We start from the raw sequence: 24,702 nt of genomic DNA, 5'->3' as shown, positions 1-24,702 counted from the left end.
GGATTGATCAGGTCTGAATACCTTAATGGATGTTTAATTGGTGGTTCCAGCACAGTCGCCCTTATGCACGTGCTGCTGTGCCTGTGTAAACAATGAAGAGGGCCCTGAAGTCATACCTGAAGTAAAGCCATCAATATTCCTGAAAACCCCTTTAAAACCAAGTAGCATCACATCTAATACTTATATATATATTTTTTTTTGTTGACAGCTGCTAAAGGAGAAAAAATTGCAAACCGCTGCCCCTTATGCCACGAAAACTTCATACCAGGAGAAGAGGTAACTAAAAATGATGACATTAAAGGGGTATAGGAGAATCGAAAAAACATGGCTATTCTCTTCCAGAAATATTACTCTTGTCCGTGAGCTGTGTCAGGTAAATGAGGCTGAGCTGCAGTACCAGACGTCACCTCTGGACAAGAGTGGCGCTGCTGTGTTTACCTAATCGTATACTGTATGACTTTTTGTAGTTTTCGGGTGAGGTTGGAGACGTATTACCCTACTTCAAGGTGCACTTTAACCCTTACACTGCCCAAGCATGTCTGTGTCCTTAGTTCTGAAAAACATTGCTTTCATAGGGCTGTCAAATATTGTCTGTTCCTGTGATTCCCAAATATTTCCCCCTCCCCCACCTTTCAGACATTTATGGCATACACAGTCAATAAGCCATAAATATTTCAGATGATTGGGCGTGCTAGAACCTAACATGTTGATTTTTGGACTCCAAAAAAGTTGTGAAATCCTGGTCTGGAGTTTACATCTTTGGATCATACTGTATTAAAGCCAAACTTATCCCTGTACTGCCTTCAGTGACCCACTGATTACAGAAACATTTCTGCCAGTTATCAATTCCCTCTTACCAATCATAGAGGGTATGTGCTCTCTAATTTCCACAAATGTAAATTTTGGGATGTCATTCTCTCAAGGGGTCTGCTCTCAGAAAACATGAGTATGGGGTTATAGAATGATATTTCTTTAATTTTATAATTTGGGTTTATTTGTGCATGTGAAAATTGTCCTAGCAATCAAAGTGTTAAAGAGGCTCTGTCAGCATGATCAACCCTATTAAATGATATCTGATTCCCTGATAGTGCCACTTGCCCGCCACACCCCTTTCTTTTGTCTGTATGCTAAACGGCTGCAGAAATATCAGCATTTTTATTCATATGCAAACAAGTAAATTGGAGCACCACAGGGCCAGGCTGAATCCTTGGAGCACTACTTTTGTAACACCCCCTGCTCTGCACACTCCCCCTCCCCTTAATTGACAGGACTACACATCAGCATGGTGAGGGAAGAGCTGTGTATTAGAGCTGTGTCCTAGCATTTACTTATGATTAAAACTACTTACTGTAGCCTTACCAAATTGAGAAGAGTAGATTTCTATGCTTAGAAAGCTAATAATATAGTAATAACATATCACTGCTTTATTCACCAGAACAATATATGATATCATAAAGAAATCAGTAATATGTACCAGCTTTCTAAGTGTGGAAAAACATGTGGTAAGGCTATAGCTTGGTAGTAAATTTTCTGTTTTGCATATAGAGATCCTAAGTTCAAGTCCCAGGGGAGACTTGAACTTATTTTTTTCTCTTATTTTTTCCTCTCTCATTTAAACCATAATGAAAGGCAATAGCCTTACTATATTGAGAAATGTGTTTTTTATCCTTAGAAACCTAAAACATATTACTGGTTTATGTATTCACAGACACAATATATGATTATAAAGAAACCAGCCATATATATTAGCTTTCTAAGCATAAAAACATTATTCTCAATATGATAAGGCTCTAGCCTTTTATTATGGGTTAAATGAGGGACAAAAAAAAAAAATGTCAAAGTCTCTCCCAAGATTCAAACCTGGGATCTCTACATGCAAGGCTGACCACTTACCTGTAGGCTACAGCCTTATTATAAATTGAGGACTGTGTTTTTTCTATACTTAGAATTCTAGCACATATTGCTGTTTTCATTATAATCCTATATTGTGCTTGTGAATAAAGCAGTAATATGTATATTAGCGAATATGATTTTTCTGCAGATCCACACTAAAGTCTGCATGGTGTGGATTACCGTGGACTGCAAAGGGTGAAATCCAGTGCATAAATTCACATGCTACAGACTTGAAATCTACACCGCCGGTCAAGTAATGTGCGGATTTCATTGTGGAGCAGATTTAGCAAAATCTTATCTACTTTGCTACTATTGTATACACTGCAGATTTTCCACATGCCATTTCGCTAAGGAAGATCCTCTGTGTATCTGACATGCGGCTGAACCCTTGGTCTTCGGTTTTTATGTTTTCTTCTCAGCTGACTTGTAATTTTCTTCTTTCCTAAATAAGGAACATTTTTAATAATTGGAGAAAACATAATTTGTACCTTGTCCCACAATATAAATATTACATCTGACCGGTGCTTAATGATATATTACTGCAGGAATAATAATCATTGTCATTTATCCTGAGGATAACCGGGACGGTTCAGTACATTGTAAATACACAACACGGGAGCCCGGCCCTGAAGTGACGGATTTGTTGTGTAACCATCGACCGGCTAAACCTATCATCAGCAGGATCCAGTCTGCTTTATACTATATACATAGAAATCGCATCCTGTCATTACTCCAAGTATCAGCAAGGGCAGCAATTATGGAGGCCGAAAGGGTCGGTGATAAAGGTTCAGATTAATTAAAGAGCTCCTGGAATCCCCAGTCATTAGTGAAGAACATTTCTCAGTAGTCTCTGGGGAAGCTGATAATCCAGCTCCTCCAGGGGACATCTCCCACCTTCCCAAACTCCTGAAAATTTCTTACAATATGGACTGTTTTACTTCATGGTTGAAATTCCAGTTCATCCAGGGTTTGTTACCCAACTTTCCCAGATTTCTGATGATAAATCTTCTAACTTAAAAGGGGTTGTCCCACTTCAGCAAATAGTATTGATCATGTAGAGAAAGTGAATACAAGGCACTTACTAATGTATTGTGACTGTCCATATTGCTTCCTTTGCTGGCTGGATTTTTCCATCACATTATACACTGCTCGTTTCCATGGTTACGACCACCCTGTAATCCAGCAGCAGTGGCCGTGCTTGCACACTATAGGAAAGAGCACCAGCTTCTCTGGTGACCAGGACTGTGGAAGCATGCATAGGCACACATGCACAGTACTCGTATCTGTGCTGCAGCGGTGGTCATAACCCCTGGATATGAGCAGTGTATATTGTAAAGGAAAAATGACTCCAGCCATCAAGGGAAGCAATATGGAGAATCGCAATACATTAGTAAGTGCCTTGTAATAACTTTCTCTACATGATAAATGCTATTTGCTGAAGTGAGACAATTCCTTTAAGGGGATTGGCCCACAAACAATCATTATTAACGTTCCACAGGATAAGAAATAAATGTATAGTCGCTGAGGGTCCAACCACTGGTAACCCTGCCATTCACGAGCACTGGGTTACTGATTCCCCCTGTGTGAATGGAGTGTTAGTTTGCATGGGTGACCACCATATACTCTTGTTGTGGTCACCCATGTGCACTACTGCTACTTTCACACGGGCCACTTGGGGACCTCCATTCTTTTATTCAGTGGGTGGACCCCCAATGATCATACATTTATAACCTGTCCTGTGAATAGGTGATAAATGTTGTACTTTGGACAATTCCTTTAATTCTTCACCATTGTCTAGATTTTGATGACCCGTCCTCAGGTTGGGGAGAGTCTGGCACCCCCTCAATCAAACCACAGTGAACAGAGCCAGAAGCAGAATCCCCACCAACTGTAGTGGCCCTGCCGGCGTCCTGCATTCACGTACACATTACAGCTCCCTCCGTGGATGGTCACACAGCTTTCCCAGATGTCGGAATGGTAAATCTGGCTACTTGTGTAGCAGCAGGGATCACTGAATGGCTGACAACCCCCTCCCTCAAAGTCAATATTTGGTTGGTTTGGGGTTACTGGTAATATTTGATTTCTGGTTTCTTAGTCTCTATTCAACGTCTTATGGTTTTAGTAGATTTATGTTGCTCCGGACAGAGTGCCAGTTGGCATTACTGTAATGGGTGGTGGTGGGTGCGATTTCTCCTCCAGACCCCGTAATCAGATGAATATTCCCTTCATCAGCTTTAACGCTCCTGTAAGCGATCTCCCCGCAGCACCTGTAATAAAGGACACAGAGTTATAATTTCAGATAAAGGCATGTTGTACTCTGCTCAGCTCATTCTCCGCTCCACTTCCAGCGTAGCCTTCATGTCTTGTGTGTTTCTTTAATTGGAAAAAGAAAATCAGAAGGAAGGGGGGTTTCTTGGTTATGCGATAGTTTGCCTCATTCCAGGAACAGATTAAATAGAGGGGCCTTGGCAGAGAGGGACGTGGGTACATTTTCAGCCTTTTATTTTACACATATTTCAAGTTGGCAAGCTTGATGGACAAGGTCAGTATGGAGCCATTTGTGCAGTAAGTGGATGCTGGATGGTGGGGATTAAAATGACTGAAGCAACTAAATCCTCTTCAACTTTGACACCCAGGACCAATGCATTTCATGGAGAGGCTTTACCCTGGAGCCACATGAAACATCCCATAACCGCAGTCCCTATTATATGTCCGATATCGCGAGCGATGCAGTCATCTGGTTACCAGTAGTTTTCCTTGATCTGTACCGAGCACCGTTGTCTCCTCCAACTGGAATAGGGTCCTGAGGATAGGTTATCAATCTTAAAAGCCCAGACAACCCCTTTAAGGTCTAGTCATATTATTAATTTAGGGCCATTTTTAGGGTGGGGTCATTTTTGGTCTGGGCTGGTTTAATGAGGCTGTTCCAACTGTAAAATTGCAGCACCAATGTATTTTCCCCATTTTTCTTTTTATTTTTTTTTAGTCATTTTTTTCATCTTGCACTGACTTAAAAAAAAATACCCATGATCCCCCTAGAGCAGTGATGGTGAACCTTTTAGAGACCGAATGCCCAAAACTGCAACCAAATACCCACTTATTTATCGCAAAGTGCCGACACGGCAATTTAACCTAAATACCAATATAATATATCTTTCATGTCCTTTATCATTTATCTATAATAGATTAATAGCCTACATTTAATGCGCTGCCTGTGCTGTTTATAGTGTGTCCTGGGAAGGATGAATGGCAGGAAAAGTCTAAAGCATATTGCTATGCCTTAGACTTTTTCCAGGACGTGGGTGCCCACATAGAGGGCTCTGAGTGCCGCCTCTGGCACCCGTGCCATAGGTTCGCCATCACTGCCCTAGATGAATGCTCTTTAGGTTTGTAGTATTCTAAGCTATTTCATTTTACTGTTCTAATCTCATGAAGCCAAAATTTTAGACCAGGGGTACTCAAGTAGTTGATGTAAAGGTCCACATCTGGCACCTGAGTAGCACTGCAGGTAAGGCCGGGTTCACATCACCGTTATGGATTCCGTTATTGTTTTCCGTTATAACATGGTTATAACGGAATCTATAAGACGGAAGTCAAAACAGAAGCCTATAAGAGGCATTCTGTTTTGATCCTTCATAATACAAGTCTATGGGCAGCATAACGGACCCGTCCTCGTTTCCATTATGCAGTCTAGTCCTGCGTAACGGAAACCAGGACGGATCCGTTATGCTGCCCATAGACTTGTATTATGACAGAATGCAAAACGGAAGCCTTTAAAAGGCATTCTGTTTTGCTTTCCGTCATAATTGAAGTCTATGGGCAATCATAACGGATCCGTCTGGTTCCCGTTATGCAAGACGGAAAACAAAGTTCTGTTGACTTTTAAAGGCTTCCGTTTTGAATTCCGTCTTATGGATTCCGTTATTTTCCATTATAACCATGTTATAACGGAAAACAATAACAGAATCCATATCGGTGATGTGAAAAAAGCCCTAAGGAGTCCAGATCGCAATTTTTTTTTAGCCAGGGGGCAGTAGGAAAATAAAAAAAATGGAGATTTGGACTTATTACTGCAGATAATAGTCCAGAATCACAGTGACAAATTCCCTTTAAAAAAGAAAGCTGAGCTCTGATTGCTGTGGGCAACAAAGGCAGTTTTACCCTGATTAATGAGGCCTGAAATTTTTCATATTGTATTTTGGACTTTGAGCTTTTTACCATTCATTTATGCCAGGGTGAAAGAAAACAATTACCGTATTTTTCGCTTTAGAAGATGCACCCGATGATAAGACGCACCTAGATTTTAGAGGAGGAAAATAAGAAAAAAAAAAAATTCATCAGACCCCCCATATCAGATACTCAGATCAGACCCCCCATATCAGATCGTCTGGTTAAAGCCCCATATCAGATCTTTAGATCAGACCACCATATCAGAGATCCTCACATCAGACCCTCATATCAGACCTCAGATCAAACATTAAAACAAATAAATGTACTTACCTCTCCGGATCCACCACTACTCTGCAGGTCCGGCGGTCTCTCCTGCAGTCACTCTCCCTTTTCTTCTCCGGCTCGCACTTCACTGTGACATGACTGCGTACAGCGTCAAGTCATAGTGCGCGCCCTACACCCTGACACTGTACGCAGTCAGGACAGTGCAGCACAGCCCCAGGGAGGGGGGAGTCCAGGCAGCGCTCGCAGTGCCTCACTCCCCGCACCTACTGCATACTGGTGAGCTCTTCCATAATGGAAGCGCTCACTAGTATTTGCTTTATAAGACGCACTTTTGGGGGAAGAAAAGAGTGTTTGCTTATAAAGCGAAAAGTATGGTAAACATTATAAACTGCACATGTGTTTTTAAACCATATCTAAAAACATAAACTATGGGGGTCATTTATCAAACTGGTGTAAAGTAGAACTGGCTTAGTTGCCCATAGCAGCCAATCAGATTCCTCTTTTCATTTTCTAAGGGAGCTGTCCAAAATGAAAGGTAGAGTCTGAATGGTTGCTATGGGCAACTGAGCCAGTAAAGCAGTTTGATAAATGACCCCTTTATCTACAGGTTTTCTCTGGCCGTTCTATAGAAAATAACTGGAGTGGCAGCGCCCATGCTCCATTCAGAGGGGGAACAGGACCACAATTCTCAGGATCGGTGGGAGTCTCGGCGGTCAGACCCCCTCCAATCATATAGTTATCCCCTATCCTGGGGGTAGAGGATAACTTGTAAATCTGACCTCCTTAATATGCAGCAGACATATTAGTTATAGGTATGTTCTGCTTCTTCATGTGGTTTAGATGAAGATCAGGGGAACATTTGCAGTTTGTCTCCTTCATTAGTGAGGGCTTGGCCTGTTTACATGTACACACAGTGTTCAGCCGCTTGTATCATCTTCCCCCACCCGTGTTTCTTCCAATAACACGGTAACGCCACTTCCAGTCACACGTCTTCAGCCCGGCCAGCATTCATTACAGGCGGAGCGTCCCTTGATAATGCCGTCTGCTTAAAGGTCTTTCTAGGGGCACAACTGTAACGTCAATGTGAGGATCACCCACCAGACTGTGAATGAATCGTGTCTTTGTTTCTGCCTGGATTCATTTATCTAACAAACTCTCTTTTTTTCCATCTTTATTATCCTTATATGAAAGAAAAACTTCCATAAAATAGATCCTGCCAGGGCATGCTTTGCCAGCCACACCCACAATACATGGCATCCCACATATTGAAGGGGTTCTGCCAGGTTTCAAATGCATCCTTTATCCACAGGATAGGAGATAATTATCTTATTGGTGGGGGTCCGACCACGGAGACCCATCAGGCCAATCCATTGGGAAGTTCAAGCCGCACAGGAATGGGCTTTATTACATACATGATTGGAATGTGGCACCATTCTCCCTTTCACCTAGGGCTCCACCGCAACATTTGGGCACCGACAAGTTGCTCTAAAATCAAGGTGGTGGGATAAAATCATGTGACAAGGAGAAGAATCATTTTTTTATTGTATTTATTTATATGGAATTTACATTTCCCCAGTTCTGTACAGAAATTCTCCTCACTCACTATCATGTCTCACAATTGAAATTCTAAATTCACCTGGAAACCCATGCAAACATGGCTAGAAGCTGTGCAGATGTTCCCCTTGGTTGGATTCGAACCTGGGACACCAGCGCTGCTTGGAAAAACATTAGTATTTTTTGTGGTCGCTCCACAGGGCATAGAGGAAGCCCCCCCTTCCTTCACAGCTGCTGGCTGGGTATGTAACGATCTGATGCTCTCAGCCAGGGTGGATTTGATTTGAATCACTAGTCAGTAAGGCTTGATTTAAATCATAGTTTTCTACATAAAAACTAATTCTTGCTGGTATAACTTATAAAATGCAAGTAGATGAAGATTTTTAGTAGGGATCGACCGATATTGATTTTTTAGGACCGATACCGATAATTTGTCAACTTTCAGGCCGATAGCCGATAATTTATACCGATATTCTGGGTATTTTTATTTTTGAGGAAAAAAAAAAATTCCTACACAAATCTGCTGAAAATTAATGTTTATTGTTAACGTGTATTATTATTTTATTTTTTTTGTAAATCTTTTTCATTTATACTTAATATTTTTGTGTTTTTTTTTTTTTACTAACTTTTAGCTCCCTTAGGGACTAGAACCCTTGTTCCATTCACCCTGATAGATCTCTATCAGAGTGAATAGGATCTCGCACTCTCCCTGCTGCCCTGTGAGCTGACTATGGCAGCCAGGGCTTCAATAGCGTCCTGGCTGCCATGGTAACCGATCGGAGCCCCAGGCTTACACTGCTGGGGCTCCGATCGGAGGAGCAGGGGAGAGGGGATCCTGTGGCCACTGCCACCAATGATTAGAACTGGGGGGGGGGGCGCGCACTGCGCCACCAATGTTTTTACTATTGGGATGGGGGTGGGGTGCGCACTGCGCCACCAATGACTAATACTAGGGGGCTTGGGGTGGGGGGCGCACTGCTTGAGGGGGGGGGGGCGCACTGCGCCACCAATGAAGATACCTCTCTTTCACATACAGGAGGCGGGAGCTGGCTGCAGAATCACATAGCCGGCTCCCGGCCTCTATAAGCGGTAGCTGCGATCCGCGGCACCTAAGAGGTTAACTACCGCGGACCGCAGCTGCCGTTCATAGAGGTCGGGAGCCGGCTATGTGATTCTGCAGCCAGCTCCCGCCTCCTGTATTTGAATTAATGAAAGACTCATCTTCATTGGTGGCGCAGCGGCCACAGCCCCTCCCCTCCTCTTGTCTTCCGTCCTGTCATTGGAGGCAGCGGCAGCAGCATCACAGGGGGAGGAGACACTGCTTCCTTCTCCCCCTGTGCTGCGGAGGGAACACAGAACGCGCTGAGAGCAGCGCGTTCTGTGTTCCCAATACTTTATCGGTATATCGGCAAAATAGATGCCGATACCGATAACGTTCAAAATCCTCAATATCGGCCGATAATATCGGCCAAACCGATAATCGGTCGATCCCTAATTTTTAGAATAACAACTTTTCATAATAGTTTGATTAGGTTGATTCTGTATTCATAGGTTTGTAGAAGTTTGGATTAAGGTATTTTTTTCAACTCTGTTCATGTTATAACATTTTTGCTGTGAAGAAGAGGCATGTGATCTCTGCTGAGTCAAATTCAGTTTTGAGAACTGAGATTTTTATCCACCCTGTTCTCAGCATTAATTAATTCTAGGAGCATCAGGTACTTGTGCACCTGACCGGCAGCTGCAGGAGCTTTCCTAAATTTAAGTGTATCGCCAACCTTAGGATGACCATACAGTTGTATACTGTGCCAGGGGTGGCAGTATGTTATGCTGCACTGTGGTATTTGGTTCTGCTGGGGCGGTACTTTATGCTGCACTGTGGTATTTGGTTCTGCTGGGGCGATACTTTGTGCTGCACTGTGGTATTTGGTTCTGCTGGGGCGGTACTTTGTGCTGCACTGTGGTATTTGGTTCTGCTGGGGCGGTACTTTGTGCTGCACTGTGGTATTTGGTTCTGCTGGGGCGGTACTTTGTGCTGCACTGTTTTTGCTGCCTACTTGTGTTGTCACTGCCTTCTTGAGCTGCCTTTTTGTCAGTTTGGACCCGCCTACAACATTGGGCTCCTTTTTAGGCTACTTTCACACTTGCGTTTTGAATTCCGTTTGTGAGATCCGTTCAGGGCTCTCACAAACGGTTCAAAACGGATCAGTTTAGCCCCAATGCATTCTGAATGGATAAGGATCCGTTCAGAATGCATCAGTTTGGCTCCGTTCCGCCTCCATTCCGCTCTGGATGCGGACCCCATAGCTTGCAGCGTTTTGGTGTCCGCCTGGCGATGCGGAGCCAAACGGATCCGTCCTAACTTACAATGTAAGTCAATGTGGACGGATCCGTTTTCACTGACACAATATGGTGCAATTGACTTAGACTTTTTTTTAAAAAAGAATAAGGCAAACGGATCCGTTCTAAATGGATACAAGCGTTTGCATTATAGGTGCGGATCCGTCTGTGCAGATACCAGACGGATCCGCACTGAACGCAGGTGTGAAAGTAGCCTTAGGTTATTTTCCAGGGTCACTTTAAGCTCCCAGTCCACCGCTGCTTGTTACAATGACATGAGATGACTCACCAGTAAGTGTTATTAGTGAAATGTGTGCAATAGCGTAACTTCATGTAATGCAAGAAATGTTGATGTTTACAGGGATATTCTATATGGTATGGTATGCCGTCAGTGTGTGATCAGTGGTATCTGGCCACTGGGATCCCTAATGCAGGGCTCGACAAATCCCAGGCGCCAGGTCGCCATGGCGACCAGGAATTTAGTCCTGGCGCTTGGGTATTTGTCAGCCCGTTTTCAAAGGTGCCCGGGCGATGGGTGCGGAGCTGCCGTTCTGTCCGGAGGCAGCACCGTGTGAAACAGCTCGGTCACAGCACACAATAGCAGAGACGCTGGCAGCAGGGAGGGGAGGGGCTCGGGAGGAGTGTAATCTGATCCTAGAGTGGAAGCTGCTTCTGCCAGCCCCTCCCCTCCCCGCCCACCAACCAATCAGAGCTGAGGCAATGCAAGGACTAGCAGCTCTGAGTCTGAGTCACTGACACAAGTACAGGGAATCGAATGAGTCTCAGGTTAAGAATCTAAAGATCCGACTCAGTCAGTGACTCATTCGATTCTTTGAGTTAAAAGAGTCGGGAGTCAGACTGTAGAACAGGTCACACTGAGGCTGTGGCTGATGCTTTCGCAGCAGTGATAAGATTAAGGGACAGGAGCAGAGATGAGAGAAGTGACAGGACACAGTTTAGATTAGTTTGAATTAACCCTTTAGGATCAAATTGGCTTCTCAAGGAGATCTATATGTTAAAGGCATCCCCCCTTCTGTCTCATTCAGTAGCTATAGAACTAAGGGTACTTTCACACTTGCGGCAGGATGGATCTGGCAGGCTGTTCACCCTGTCGGATCCGTCCTTCCGCTGTTTCGCCGGACCGCAGCTCTGTCCCCATTGACTATAATGGGGGCAGAGCTCTGGCGCAGCACGGCAGTGCATGGTGAAAGGCCGCCGGACTAAAAGTACTGCATGTCCAACTTTAGTCCGGCGGCCTCTCACCGCGAACTGCCGTGCTGCGCCGAAGCTCCGCCCCCGTCCCCATTATAGTCAATAGGGGACGGAGCGGCGGTATATGTAACATGGTACAGCATTATTGGGGGGGCTCTATGGAGAAGTGGGGGGGGGCACTATGGGGGCACCTACTAGGGGCTTTATGACACTGCTCCGCCTGGCTCCTAACTTTTTTAGCTGGCTCCTAGATTCCAAGGAAATTTGTCAAGCCCTGCCCTAATGGGTCTGAGAATGAGAGTGCCTGGTTCCAGGTTTTTGGTGGAGAGTAACTGTATCTCCTATAGATCATACTGCAGTACTGCCTGGACACACAGGAGACCCTCGGAGGTTCTGGACACCCAAGTGCTTGGTTTCAGTTTGGGTTCCAGCTGTCAGTACAAAGACCAGACATTTATGGTGTATCAAATCAATCGGGGAAAAAACTGATAGAAATAAGTGCACATATAGCAAGTGTTTGCGCAGGAAAAGTAAAGAATTGTTGCAGGAACGTGTTTCTTGATTTTTCAGGCTTGGAAATCTCACCTAATGGGGAAGGATGGATGCAAAATGAATCCTCGCAGGATACTGGCTCTTCAAAGAACCCAGGCAGGAGCACAAGGTTAGAGATGTGTCTGTGTAAATCCGTCTGTCAGCACTAGGGGCAACATGAGAACAAGACCCCCGCATTAACACCAGTCCTTTATGTCACTCATCAAGTTCTGGGTCATGATGCTTTATTCAGACAGCACCTAGTCTGGACCCGGCTTGGTCATGTAAAAGGTACAGACATCTTAGTTGTCCCAAAGACATGAGGGGCACATGTACTACTGCTCTGCACATGCTTTCTGCCATATGAAAGCTGCACAAAACGTTGCGTCCTTTGACAGTTTCCAACCACTGACGGCACAGGACCTGCAGACAGTCTGAGGTTTATGAGGCCTGGCTGGTAACTGCATGTTTCCCTGTTGAAATGTTCACACCCAGTCTAATGGGCTGCTATGAAGGATCAGAGGTAAGAGGGGCTGTATGTCTATTACCAGTGGCTAAAAATGGGAAAACTGCGTTGTGACGGCAATATCCGTCTCCCCCACACCAAGTTCACCTTTATAGTAGAGCTATAAGTTGTTTGATAAGTTCCTTACTCTTAAAGGGGTTGTGTCACGAAACATATTATACATTTTTCAAATCAGCACCTGGATCCGAATACTTGTGAAAACTAATGTAATTCCATGTAATTAAAAATGTATAGCCAGGGAGCTATTCAATAAAATGTATCTGTATAGCGCCACCTGCTGTTTGTCCTTTTCCTTATTTTGTGTCCGTCTCACTGAGCTGGTCGAACATGCTCAGTGTAAATCCATATGTTCTGTTAGAAGCTGTGGCAATTACAGAGAGCTGCAGCAGAAAGGACACGCTCCCTGAGCTGCCAGGCTGAAGATAATCTAGCAGAGCAATTGGAGAAGTGAATGTGGAGATCTCTGGACCCATGTGAGGTACAGGGCTGGTTCCAGATTTGTTAGATAGGCATTGCCGTGTACTATATGATGTCAGATTTAAGTTTTTTTACATCAGTCAGGGCATGACCCCTTTAAGAGTTGTTTTGGCTGTCCTTGTAAAATGGAGAGAACACTGTGGTCACCAAAATGGTATTTTCCATGACTAAGACAAAGTAGCTGCTATACGAAGGGAATCTATTTTGGACTCCATAAGTGCGCAGAGCCTCTATGTGCATAGTCAGGGGAAAAACCAGTTGTGGTGGCCGAAGTCTCTTATATGATAGGCGGATACGGGGCCAGCAAAATCAGCTCCACGCTGTGAGGACCCGAGTCCTGGAGGAATGGGAATCACATCTTTGTATTTTACAGTTGATATACAATAAATGCATAGAATTAGGCTATATGAAAAGTTAGAACAAATATTAATAAAGAGGACGTTAAAATGGAGCAAAAATAAGAAATATTTTATTAGTGCTAATAATGGAAGGGGGTGAAGACCTATGTTAATAATAAACACTAAGACTAAATCGTCTATCCAGATTGATATAACCTCATCATGTATTGACAGTGACACTAACTACTATGGTATATAGCAGGACCACTGTAGGTATCATATGCAGATAAACGGACTGATATGTGTAACTAAAACCTTACTGAAAAGTTACATTGCTTAACGGGGTTATCCGAGGCTGGAAATGCCCCCTGACACTGATTCTACTGACCTGGCTCCTCACTCCCTGCGCCGGTCCTGGTCCCCACGCTGCCGCAGCAGCTTCTCCCCATGCGCAGATGAAAACATACGGCGTCGGGGGGCTGTTTGCAGCCAATGGCAGGCGGTGACGGGGACGAGCCTCCCCAGCATTGCATTCTACCTCCAAGCTCCTTTCTGCTGGACCATAACACTCATGCCACAGCAGCAGCCTTAGACGTGACACGTATATAGACTGCACGTCACACTGTCAGCCCCACTCCCTGTCCAGCCATATGAGATATGGTCCCTGGTGTCGGAGTACCCCTTTAAGCCATTCTGCCCCTTTAAAAAAAAAAATCCAGGCCCAACAACCTATTTGAATTATTCTGGTCTATTAGAAACAATCAGCAAGGTTATTGTCATACACACCCCTAACCGCTCAGCTGCATTACTATAGTGCATGAAGCAGGGTCATCAGATTACCGTTCAGAGCCTAGCATAAGAGCTACCTTTCTCATAATGAAAATCCTCAGAGCCTGCTCTATGTAGATGAAAAATCATTAAAAGGGTTTTCCAAGATTTTAATACTTTGGATGTATTAAAATTTTGCATGACATAAGTATTCAGACCTTTTGCTATGACACTTGAAATTTAGCTCTGAGAGCTTCCAATTTCTCTTGATCATCTTTGAGATGAGATGTTTCTTCATGTTGACTGGAGTCCAGCTGTTGTACATTCAGTTGAAAGATACACCCTTGTCTGTGTAAGGTCTCACTACTGACGATGCATATCAGAGCAAAAACCAAGCCATGAGGATGAAAGAACTGCCTGTAGAGTTCAGAGACAACATTGTGTGGAGCCATAGATCTGGAGAAGGGTACAAAAAGTTTCTTCTGCAACATACAGAAGGTCAGCCATAACTGCAGCATTCCACCAATATGAGCTTTATGGCAGTGGCCATAAAGAGGCCTCTCCTCAGTAAAAGACACATGAATGTTTGCATAAAAGCAGCTAAAGGACTCTCAGACTGTGAGGAACAAGATTATCTGATTAAAAAACGAGATTGAACTTTTTGGCCTCCGTTCTAAGCGTCATGTTTGGAGGAAATCAGGCACTTCTCATCACCTGCCCAATACCATCCCTACAGCGAAGCATGGTGGTGGCAGCATCATGCCATGGGAGTGTTTATCAGTGGCTGGGACAGGGAGACTGGTTAGGGTGAAGAGAACGACAATGACCCTAAGCACACAGCCAAGACAACACAGGAGTTTAGGGACAACTCGGTGAGAACGTCCTTGAGTGGCCCAGCCAGAGCCCTGATTTGAACCCACAAGAATCTCTCTACCGATGGTCCACATCCAGCCTGACAGAACTTGAGAGGATCTGCAGAGAAGAATGGCAGAAAATCCCCAAATCCAGTTGTGAAAACCTTGTGCATCATACCCAAGAAGACTGGAGGCTGTAATCATTGCCAAAGGTGCTTGAACTAAGTCCAGAGAAAGGGTCTGAATACTGAATGCAAGATTTTAGTTTTCTGCTTTTCAATAAATTAGCAAAGATTTCTAACTTTCTGTTTTCACTTTGTCATTATGGGGTATTGAGTGCAGAATGGTGGGGAAATAGAACATTTTTTTTTTAGAGGTGGGACGGCGAATCCGTAGAATCCCTTGAATCTTGCTGGGTTCGTGGGATTCGTGGACTCTAATCCCGACGTTTGATAACGTGATTCGTCCAAATCGTTGATATGCGGGCGGATTACTTCTAAATCAGTGCATCTTTATTACCTTACAATGAAGCTCCAGTAACAGGCAGAGCAGGCGGCGGCGTAACGTCACTTACTCACGTGACGCGCCTGCTCCACCTGCTTCATTCATAAAGTGGGCGGAGCAGGCGCGTCACATGAGTGAGTGACGTTACGCCGCCGCCTGCTCTGCCTGTTACTGGAGCTTCATTGTAAGGTAATAAAGATGTGCTGAACCTGATTTAAAGTTAAAGTAAAAGTTACTGCCGGGTCGGGGCTGTTATGGGGAGGGGGATCTGTGGATGGCGCTGTGAAGGGTGGGGGATCTGTGGATTTCGCAGTTATGGGAGGGGGATCTGTGGATGGCGCTGTTATGGGAGGGGGATCTGTGGATGGCGCTGTTATAGGGGGGATCTGTGGATGACACATATAGCATAAGATGCTATATAGTGTCATCCATAGATCCCCCCCATAGCATTGTCATCCACAGATCCCCTCCATAACAGTGTCATCCACAGATCCCCCTCCCCATAACAGTGTCATCCACAGATCCCCCTCCCCATAACAGTGCCATCCACAGATCCCCTCCATAACAGCGCCATCCACAGATCCCCTCTATAACAATGCCATCCACAGATCCCCTCTATAACAATGCCATCCACAGATCCCCCCCATAACAGCGCCGTCCACAGATCCCTCCCATAACAGTGTCATCCACAGATCCCTCCCATAACAGTGTCATCCACAGATCCCTCCCATAACAGTGTCATCCACAGATCCCTCCCATAACAGCGTCATCCACAGATCACCCATAATAGTGTCATCCACAGATCACTTTGTTTCTTACACCGTTCACACAATTTTTATCTACAGGATTTGTTGGATTCGAGATTCAAAAGATTTGTTATATTCGAGAACCTTTTCGGATTAAAAAAAAATTGGATTCGTCCCACCTCTAATTTTTTTTATTTTAGCACAAGGCCGCAACATAACAACCGTAGGTATCTAAATCTGTGTCACTGGCTCTCACCACACACTAAACATCTTCAGGTGATTGGAAGTTATAATAACGACATTTAAGTAAGTTAGCGTCTGATAATCTTGAAAGTGGGACAATCTTCAGGATAGACCATCAGTATCAGATCGGTGATGGTTCAATACCCAAGTACCTCCACCAATCACCTGTTTCAGGCAGCCCTGGCAGCTATGCAATGTACAGATCTAGAAGCAGACAACTCCATACAATGTATAGTGGCCATGCCGGGGTTCTGCAAATAAGCCCCAGGCCTGGAAACTAGACTGTGTACTGTAACGGTCACGTCCACACACACACAGGGGGAGGGATAGTGACCACTGCGCTCCACCCTCACCCCTGGCCCTGCCTACTTGCCTCACGAGTCCTGATGACAGGGGACAACTGCACGACAGTCCCTAACGTGCAGGGAAGACAGACAAGACAAAATACGGAACATGAACGGACCGGGTCAGAACCAAGAGAGCTACGCAGTACAAAGGGTTAAGCAAAGAATGGTCAGGAGAAGCCGGGGTCAAATACCAGAAGAGCAGAGAAGTACCAGAGGAGTCCTAAGAGAGTAGTCAGGTGGGAGCCGAGGTCACAATACCAGGACGGATGCGCAGTACAGGAGGAGCAGGCAAATGATCGTCAGGGAACGGAATCAGGTGAGTAATCAGTAGTCCAACAAATAGCCAGGAACCTAGAAATTAACAGGCAACCTGTGACTAGCAGGCTGCCTGTATTTATAGTGGGGAGTGAGGGTCATGTGACGTGGCCAGCGTCACATGACCCACAGACCAACCAGTTGAGCACCGAGTGATCAGCTCGGCGCTCAAGGCAGACTTAGGAGCAGGGAGCCACCCAGCAGTAAAGCCGCCCTAGGAATGAGGTCAAACACAGATCCACATTCCCAAAGCTAAGCAACAGGTCTGCGTGTAATGGGGGACCGAGTGCACCTTCGGAACCCCGTTACAGTACCCCCCCTTTTACGAGGGGCCACCGGACCCAAGACTTCAGGCGATGGCTTTTCAGGGTGTTCTAAATGAAATTTACGAACCAGTCTAGGAGCATGAACCTCCCTGGCAGGTACCCAAGATCTCTTCAAGTCCATACCCCTTCCAGTGAATCAGGTACTGCAAGGAATTACGCACCTTCCTGACATCCACTATTTTAGACACAACATACTCGACAGCATCATTAACAAGAACCGGCGGAGGCGAGGCTTTCAATGGTACTACCGGTTCAAAATATTTTTTAAGTAGAGATTTATGGAACACATTATGAATGTGGAATGACTCGGGCAGCTCCAACCTAAATGATACCGGGTTAATCACCTCCTTGATCTTATATGGTCCAATAAAACGAGGAGCAAATTTTCTAGAAGCTACCTTGAGAGATAGATTCTTGGAGGACAACCATACTTTATCCCCAACCTGAAAGTTCACCCCCCTTGAACGTCTCCTATCGGCCTTGAGTTTTTGAGAACTTTGAGCCTTTTCTAGGTTCGATTGAACTTGGGCCCAAACTGTGCACAGTTCGGAGGAGAGTTTATCAGCTTCAGGGTTAGAGGAGGAGACGGACGACCCAGAATGAAAACGGGGATGAAAACCATGGTTACAAAAGAAAGGGGAGACCCCAGCAGAAGAATTGACACGGTTATTCAAAGCAAATTCAGCCAACGGAAGGAATTTGACCCATAATTGCTGGTCATCAGCAACATACAACCTCAGGAATTGTTCCACAGACTGATTTAAGGCGTTCAGTCTGCCCATTACTCTCAGGATGGTAGGCGGAAGAAAAAGACAACAAAATTTTACATCTTTGACAGAAGGCCCTCCAGAATTTGGACACAAACTGCACACCCCTGTCAGAAACAATATTTTTCGGGATGCCATGTAAACGAACAATCTCTCTCACAAAAATAGACGCCAGGGTTTTAGCATTCGGAAGTTTAGACAGGGGAATGAAATTAACCATCTTGCTAAACCTATCGACCACTACCCAAACCACAGTCTTACCCTCCGCCTGCGGTAGGTCAGTTATAAAGTCCATCGAGATATGGGACCAGGGTCTACTGGGAATGGGTAGGGGTCGTAGGTTACCAGCAGGGCGAGTCCTAGGTGTCTTAGACCTGGCACAAACCTCACAGGCTGACACGTGGGACTTGACATCCCTGGTCAGAGTGGGCCACCAATAAGATCTAGAAACCAGATCCTTAGTGCCCTCAACACCCGGATGTCCACAAAAGGAAGAATCGTGACACTCACCCAACAGCTGGAGACGAAATTGTACGGGGACAAACAACTTATTTGTTGGGGTGGATGCCAGTGCCAGATGTTGTTCAGCCTTAATGCGAGCCGAGAAATCCTGGGTTAGACCCGCTAAGAAGATGTTTGCTGGTAGGATGGATTCAGGCGGCGTCTCAGTGGGTTGAAAAGCATGGAAGCTCCGAGATAATGCGTCTGCCTTCACATTTTTACTTCCCGGCCTGAACGTAATGGAGAAATCAAAACGGGCAAAAAACTGAGCCCATCGGGCTTGTCGGGGATTCAACCTCTTAGCAGACTCGAGAAACATTAGGTTTTTATGATCAGTGACAACAGTTACTCGATGCCTTGCCCCCTCCAAAAAATGCCTCCACTCCTCAAATGCCCATTTAATAGCCAGCAGCTCCCTATTCCCTATGTCGTAGTTTCTCTCCGTGGGAGAGAATTTCCTAGAGAAGAAGGCACACGGTCTCGGGTTAGTGAGGGTAGCAGGACCTTGTGAAAGGACTGCTCCTGCGCCGTCCTCGGACTCATCCACCTCCACAATAAAGGGTCTCTCCTGATCAGGCTGGATCAGAATGGGAACGCTACTAAATGCCTTTTTTAATGTTTCAAATGAAGAAATGCCTTGGTAGACCAATTCTCCAAATCCGCCCCTTTCTTAGTAAGGTCGGTCAATGGCTTAGCAATTACAGAAAAATTCATGATAAATTTACGGTAGTAATTAGCGAAACCCAAAAACCGTTGTAAAGCCTTTAAGGATGAAGGCCTTACCCATTCCTTAATTGCTAAAACCTTACCAGGATCCATCTTAAAGGCGTGAGGAGTCAAAACGTGCCCTAGAAACAGTATCTCCTGTACACTTAAGAAAACATTTCTCTTGCTTAGCGGATAGCTGGTTCTCCCTCAACACCTCTAATACTTGTTTGACATGAGACACATGAGATTCAAAATCAGGAGAGAATATCAAAATGTCGTCAAGATAGACAATAATAAATTTCCCTAAGAACTTCCTAAGAATATCGTTCATTAAGTTTTGGAACACAGCTGGGGCATTGCTGAGTCCAAAAGGCATCACCTGATATTCAAAGTGTCCTATCGGAGTATTGAACGCTGTCTTCCATTCATCTCCCTCCTTGATTCGGATTAGATTGTATGCCCCTTTCAGGTCAATCTTGGAAAACCAGGTTGCCCCCAAAACCTGGTTAAATAAATCCGGAATCAATGGGAGAGAGTATCTATTTTGGACAGTGATTTTATTTAATCTCCGGTAATCAATACAAGGCCTAAGACCACCATCCTTCTTTTTAGCAAAGAAAAACCCTGCTCCCATAGGAGAGACTGAAGGTCTAATATGCCCTTTAGCAAGGCTCTCCTTAATATAATCTTCCATAGCCTTGCGTTCGGGCCCTGAAAGATTATAAATTCGCCCTTTAGGAAATTTGGCACCCTCTATTAGCTCTATGGCGCAATCATAAGGTCTATGGGGGGGTAGAACTTCTGGAGTAGGGGACGAGAACACATCAGAATATTCTTTAATAACAGAGGGTAATGTATTAGACCTTACTGAAACCCCAGCCTGGACCACGGACAAGCATGAGTCACACTTATGTCCCCATTTCACCAACTCTCCTTTGGACCAATCAATTGTGGGGTTATGTAAACGGAGCCAAGGCAACCCTAGTACCACCTCAACCGGTAGGTTCTGCAGGACTAGAAGAGAACATCTCTCAGAGTGGCACACACCCACGGTCAGAGAAATTTCAGAGGTACATGACCTCATCGTACCACCAATCAGGGGAGTAGCATCAATAGCCATGACATGGATAGGTGTAGGTAAAGCAAACATTGGAATACCCAATTTACTAGCAAACTCAAAGTCAATAAAGCTGGCCGCTGAACCGGAATCAATAAAGGCCCTACCCGGCCACTTATTAACCCCCAGAGAAATTGTTATGGGTACCAAAAGCTTAAATTTAGAAAAATCACGGTGTACCTGGTCTTTAGGTTGTCTTGCCTTAGGAGACTTGTCAGAGAGGACCCTCGACGAAGATTACCCCGGGTCATGCCAACCTGCATGGGTTCCTCGGTGGAGACCTCAGTGTTGTCCCTGGAAAAGTCCTCTGGCTGGACCACCATCTGAGAACAGAACTGTCGTTCATGTCGTCTCTCTCTAACTCGTCTGTCAAGTCGGACAACTAGGGTCATCATCTCCTCTAAGGTCTCAGGAATTTGATAATTGACTAATAGATCTTTTAAATTATCAGATAGACCAGACCTAAACTGACTCTTCAGGGCTGGTTCATTCCATCTTGAGGGGACACACCACCATCTGAATTGGGTGCAATACTCCTCCGCAGGGAGATGGCCCTGAACCAGTGCCCTAAGAGCCGTCTCGGCTACCAGGGCCCTGTCTGGTTTGTCATAGAGGGTACCCAGGGCCTGAAAAAACCCTTCCACAGAAGTTAGACAACTGGCCCCAGGAGGTAACGAAAATGCCCAGTCCTGGAGATCACCCTGTAGTAGAGAAATGATAATCCCCACGTGTTGGCTCTCGGGACCGGAGGACACGGGGCGCAAACGGAAGTAGAGTTTGCAACTCTCCTTAAAGGAGAGAAAGCTCTTCCGGTCTCCAGAAAAGGGTTCTGGGAGCTTGATCCGGGGTTCAAAATGTGGACTGGAGGGCAGAGGAGTGGAAGAACCTTGCCCTAACTCAAAAGAACAGAGTTTCTCTCCTAGCTCCTGCACCATCTGTGTCAAGTTAGAGACATGGTCAGTCAGGGTAGTAAGAGGATTCATGATACAGTGGTTATTGGGCCTGTTAATCTGTAACGGTCACGTCCACACACACACAGGGGGAGGGATAGTGACCACTGCGCTCCACCCTCACCCCTGGCCCTGCCTACTTGCCTCATGAGTCCTGATGACAGGGGACAACTGGACGACAGTCCCTAACTTAGGATACCTGCAGGGAAGACAGACAAGACAAAATAAGGAACATGAACGGACCGGCTCAGAACCAAGAGAGCTACGCAGTACAAAGGGTTAAGCAAAGAATGGTCAGGAGAAGCCGGGGTCAAATACCAGAAGAGCAGAGAAGTACCAGAGGAGTCCTAAGAGAGTAGTCAGATGGGAGCCGAGGTCACAATACCAGGACGGATGCGCAGTACAGGAGGAGCAGGCAAATGATCGTCAGGGAACGGAATCAGGTGAGTAATCAGTAGTCCGACAAATAGCCAGGAACCTAGAAATTAACAGGCAACCTGTGACTAGCAGGCTGCCTGTATTTATAGTGGGGCGTGAGGGTCATGTGACATGGCCAGTGTCACATGACTGACAGACCAACCAGTTGAGCACCGAGTGATCAGCTCGGCGCTCAAGGCAGACTTAGGAGCAGGGAGCCACCCAGCAGTAAAGCCGCCCTGGGAATGAGGTTAAACACAGATCCACATTCCCAAAGCTAAGCAACAGGTCTGCGGGTAATGGGGGACCGAGTTCACCTTCGGAACCCCGTTACATGTACACAGCCTTCTGCTACTGTTCTGTACATTGTATCATTTCCAGCTCTGTCGCTGTGTTAAACAGCTGATTAATGGAGGTGCCTGGTGTCGGACCCCCACCAATTTGAATTGCCCTTTCCTGGAGATAGGTCATCAACATCTTAGACCAAACCCATTTAAAGGTTCTCTCCACTTATAGGTAGATTATAGGTAATTTCTAAAAATGTTAAAATGGCTGACCTATCCTTCGAATTGCTTACTAATATCAAATTGTGGTGGTTTGACCCCCAGAAATCCCAGCGGCTATATAACGGCTGTACTCAGTATGGCAGCTCAGTCCCATTTACTTGAATGGGACTGACCTGCAGAAAGGCCATGTGAAGGCAGCTACCTAAGGATTGGTCATTCATATTTAAAGTTCTGGAAAGCACCATTAAAGGACTTATTGTAGAGTTGTTGCGGGTATCGAAATACCGATACCCAATCGATACTTTTGTCCCCATATCGATACGATACCGGGATTTGACATTTATCGATACTAGGCTGCCCTACTGCGCAGCATAGTATCAGAGAACATGGAGCGCGCTGCTGTCAGCGCGCTCATGTTCCCTCAGCAGCACAGGGGAGAAGGAGTCACTCTCTCCCTCCCCCTGTGCCGCTGCTGCCGATAAGAAGAGAGAGGGGCGGAGGAGGGGCAGGCGCACTTCACCACCAATGATAGTTAACCTTTAATGCAGGAGGCAGATGTCGGCAGCAGAATCACATAGCCGCTATCAGCGGCACGTGAGGGGTTAACTGTCGCTGATCCGCGCCCCCCCAGTATTAAAAACATTGGTGGCAGTGGCCACAAGGTCTCCTCCCCTTCTCATTGGTGGCAGTGGCAGCTTCTGATTAGAGCCCCAGCAGTGTAAGCCTGGGGCTCCGATCAGTTACCATGGCAGCCAGGATGCTACAGAAGCCCTGGCTGCCATAGTCAGCTCCCTGCTGCTGTGTGCACTATGCACAGGGCAGCAGGGAGAGTGTGATGTCCTATTCACCCTAATAGAGCTCTATCGGGGTGAATAGGACAAGGGATGAAAAGATCCCAGGTTCTAGCCCCTAAGGGGGCTAATAGTTATTAAATAAAAAGTAATAAAAGAAAAGTATAAATCACCCCCTTTCCCAATTTTACATATAAAATATATAAACAATAAATAAATAAACATATCACATATCGCCACGTCCGAAAAGACCGAACTATTAAAATATATTAAAAAATCTCCTATATGGTGAATGCCAGAACAGAAAAACATTTAAAATAAAAACTGCGCGATTCGCCATTTTTTTAAATGCAGAATGCACGTGGCTTTTTTGTGTTTTTATTTTTTTTGTGTGGTATCGAATGGTATCGAGTATCGCAATACTTTTTTATGGTATCGAAATCTAATCATAATTTTGGTATCGCAACAACTCTAACTTATTGTAGACATTGCCATACACAAGGCAAGTGTTTCTTTTCATATTGCATGTTTGTCACTAATACCTCATTTTTGTCTTTTTCTTATCCAGCCGCACCTAAAGCCGGAGGGTCAACTATAACAAAAACAGGGACTACAGGAGCCAAGCCACGTCCATCTATCGCTGGCAGTAAGATCCCTGCCCCAAGGGCTGGTCTGAATAAAACTACAAGCAAACCGCTGCCGAAACGGTGACTGAAGACTCACGTGACTCTGGGTCCAAGAGGATCCAAAACAGCCTCTCTGCTTGGTCAAAGCCCTTAATGTTTGTATCTCCATATCTCCTACTACTGGTACTGACTGCGAGAGGTCATTCAGTCATATTTAATATGGTGGGAAACAAGAGAAGCCGTCGTGTTCAACCTCTAATCATGCAATAATGTCATTTGTACACGTCGCACACACGGATAGAGCCGGCGCTCGCTTTTATATATTTATTATTCTCTCAAAAGAGGCAAATATCCACAAGGCCCATGTTATAGAATATTACACATTTAGATTTTATGCCCATGTCTTAGGGTACTTTCCCACTTGCGTTGTGAAGATCCGGCAGGCAGGTCCATCGCCGGAACTGCCTGCCGGATCCGGAAATCCGTGTGCAAACGGATAGCATTTGTGGATCCGTCTAAGAAATGCATTAAAACACCAGATCCGTCTCTCCAGTGTCATCCGGAAAAACGGATCCGGTATTTTTTTTTTTTGCATTTTTAAAGGTCTGCGCATGCGCAGACCGGAAAACCAGGTCCGTTTTGCCGGAACACTTGGTGCTGGATCCGGCATTAATGCATTTCAATGGAAAATAATGACGGCATTCCGGCAAGTGTTCCGAAATTTTGGACTGGCCAAATACGGTTATAGTGACTGAACTGAAGACATCCTGATGCATACTGAACGGATTGCTTTCCATTCAGAATGCATTAGGATAAACCGTTTTTTTCCGGTATAGAACCCCTGTGACGGAATTCAATACCAGAAAACTTTAACGCTAGTGTGAAAGTACCCT

At 45.3% G+C, this 24,702-nt stretch overlaps 1 protein-coding gene across 4 annotated transcripts in view; it reads left to right on the top strand.

Moving 5' to 3' along the window:
* Window positions 1-24,435, top strand: part of CEP104 (centrosomal protein 104) — a 124,189-nt gene extending 99,754 nt beyond the window's left edge. For 2 of the 4 annotated variants that reach the window (XM_040429307.1, XM_040429315.1), the window contains exons 20-22: window positions 209-276; window positions 12,022-12,112; window positions 23,752-24,435. In XM_040429307.1, coding sequence (XP_040285241.1) covers window positions 209-276; window positions 12,022-12,112; window positions 23,752-23,894 — 302 coding nt within the window. In that variant the 3' untranslated portion in view covers window positions 23,895-24,435. Of the gene's footprint in view, window positions 1-208; window positions 277-12,021; window positions 12,113-12,380; window positions 12,476-23,751 lie in introns of those variants that run through there. The other 2 variants (XM_040429323.1, XM_040429327.1) reach the window with 2 other exon arrangements.
* Window positions 24,436-24,702: the final 267 nt, after the last annotated feature.

This window comes from Bufo bufo, chromosome 1 (genome assembly GCF_905171765.1).
Source record: "Bufo bufo chromosome 1, aBufBuf1.1, whole genome shotgun sequence".
Classification (NCBI taxonomy): Eukaryota; Metazoa; Chordata; class Amphibia; order Anura; family Bufonidae; genus Bufo; species Bufo bufo.
Note: the sequence above shows the minus strand (reverse complement) of the source record. Positions and strands in the feature narration are given on the sequence as shown.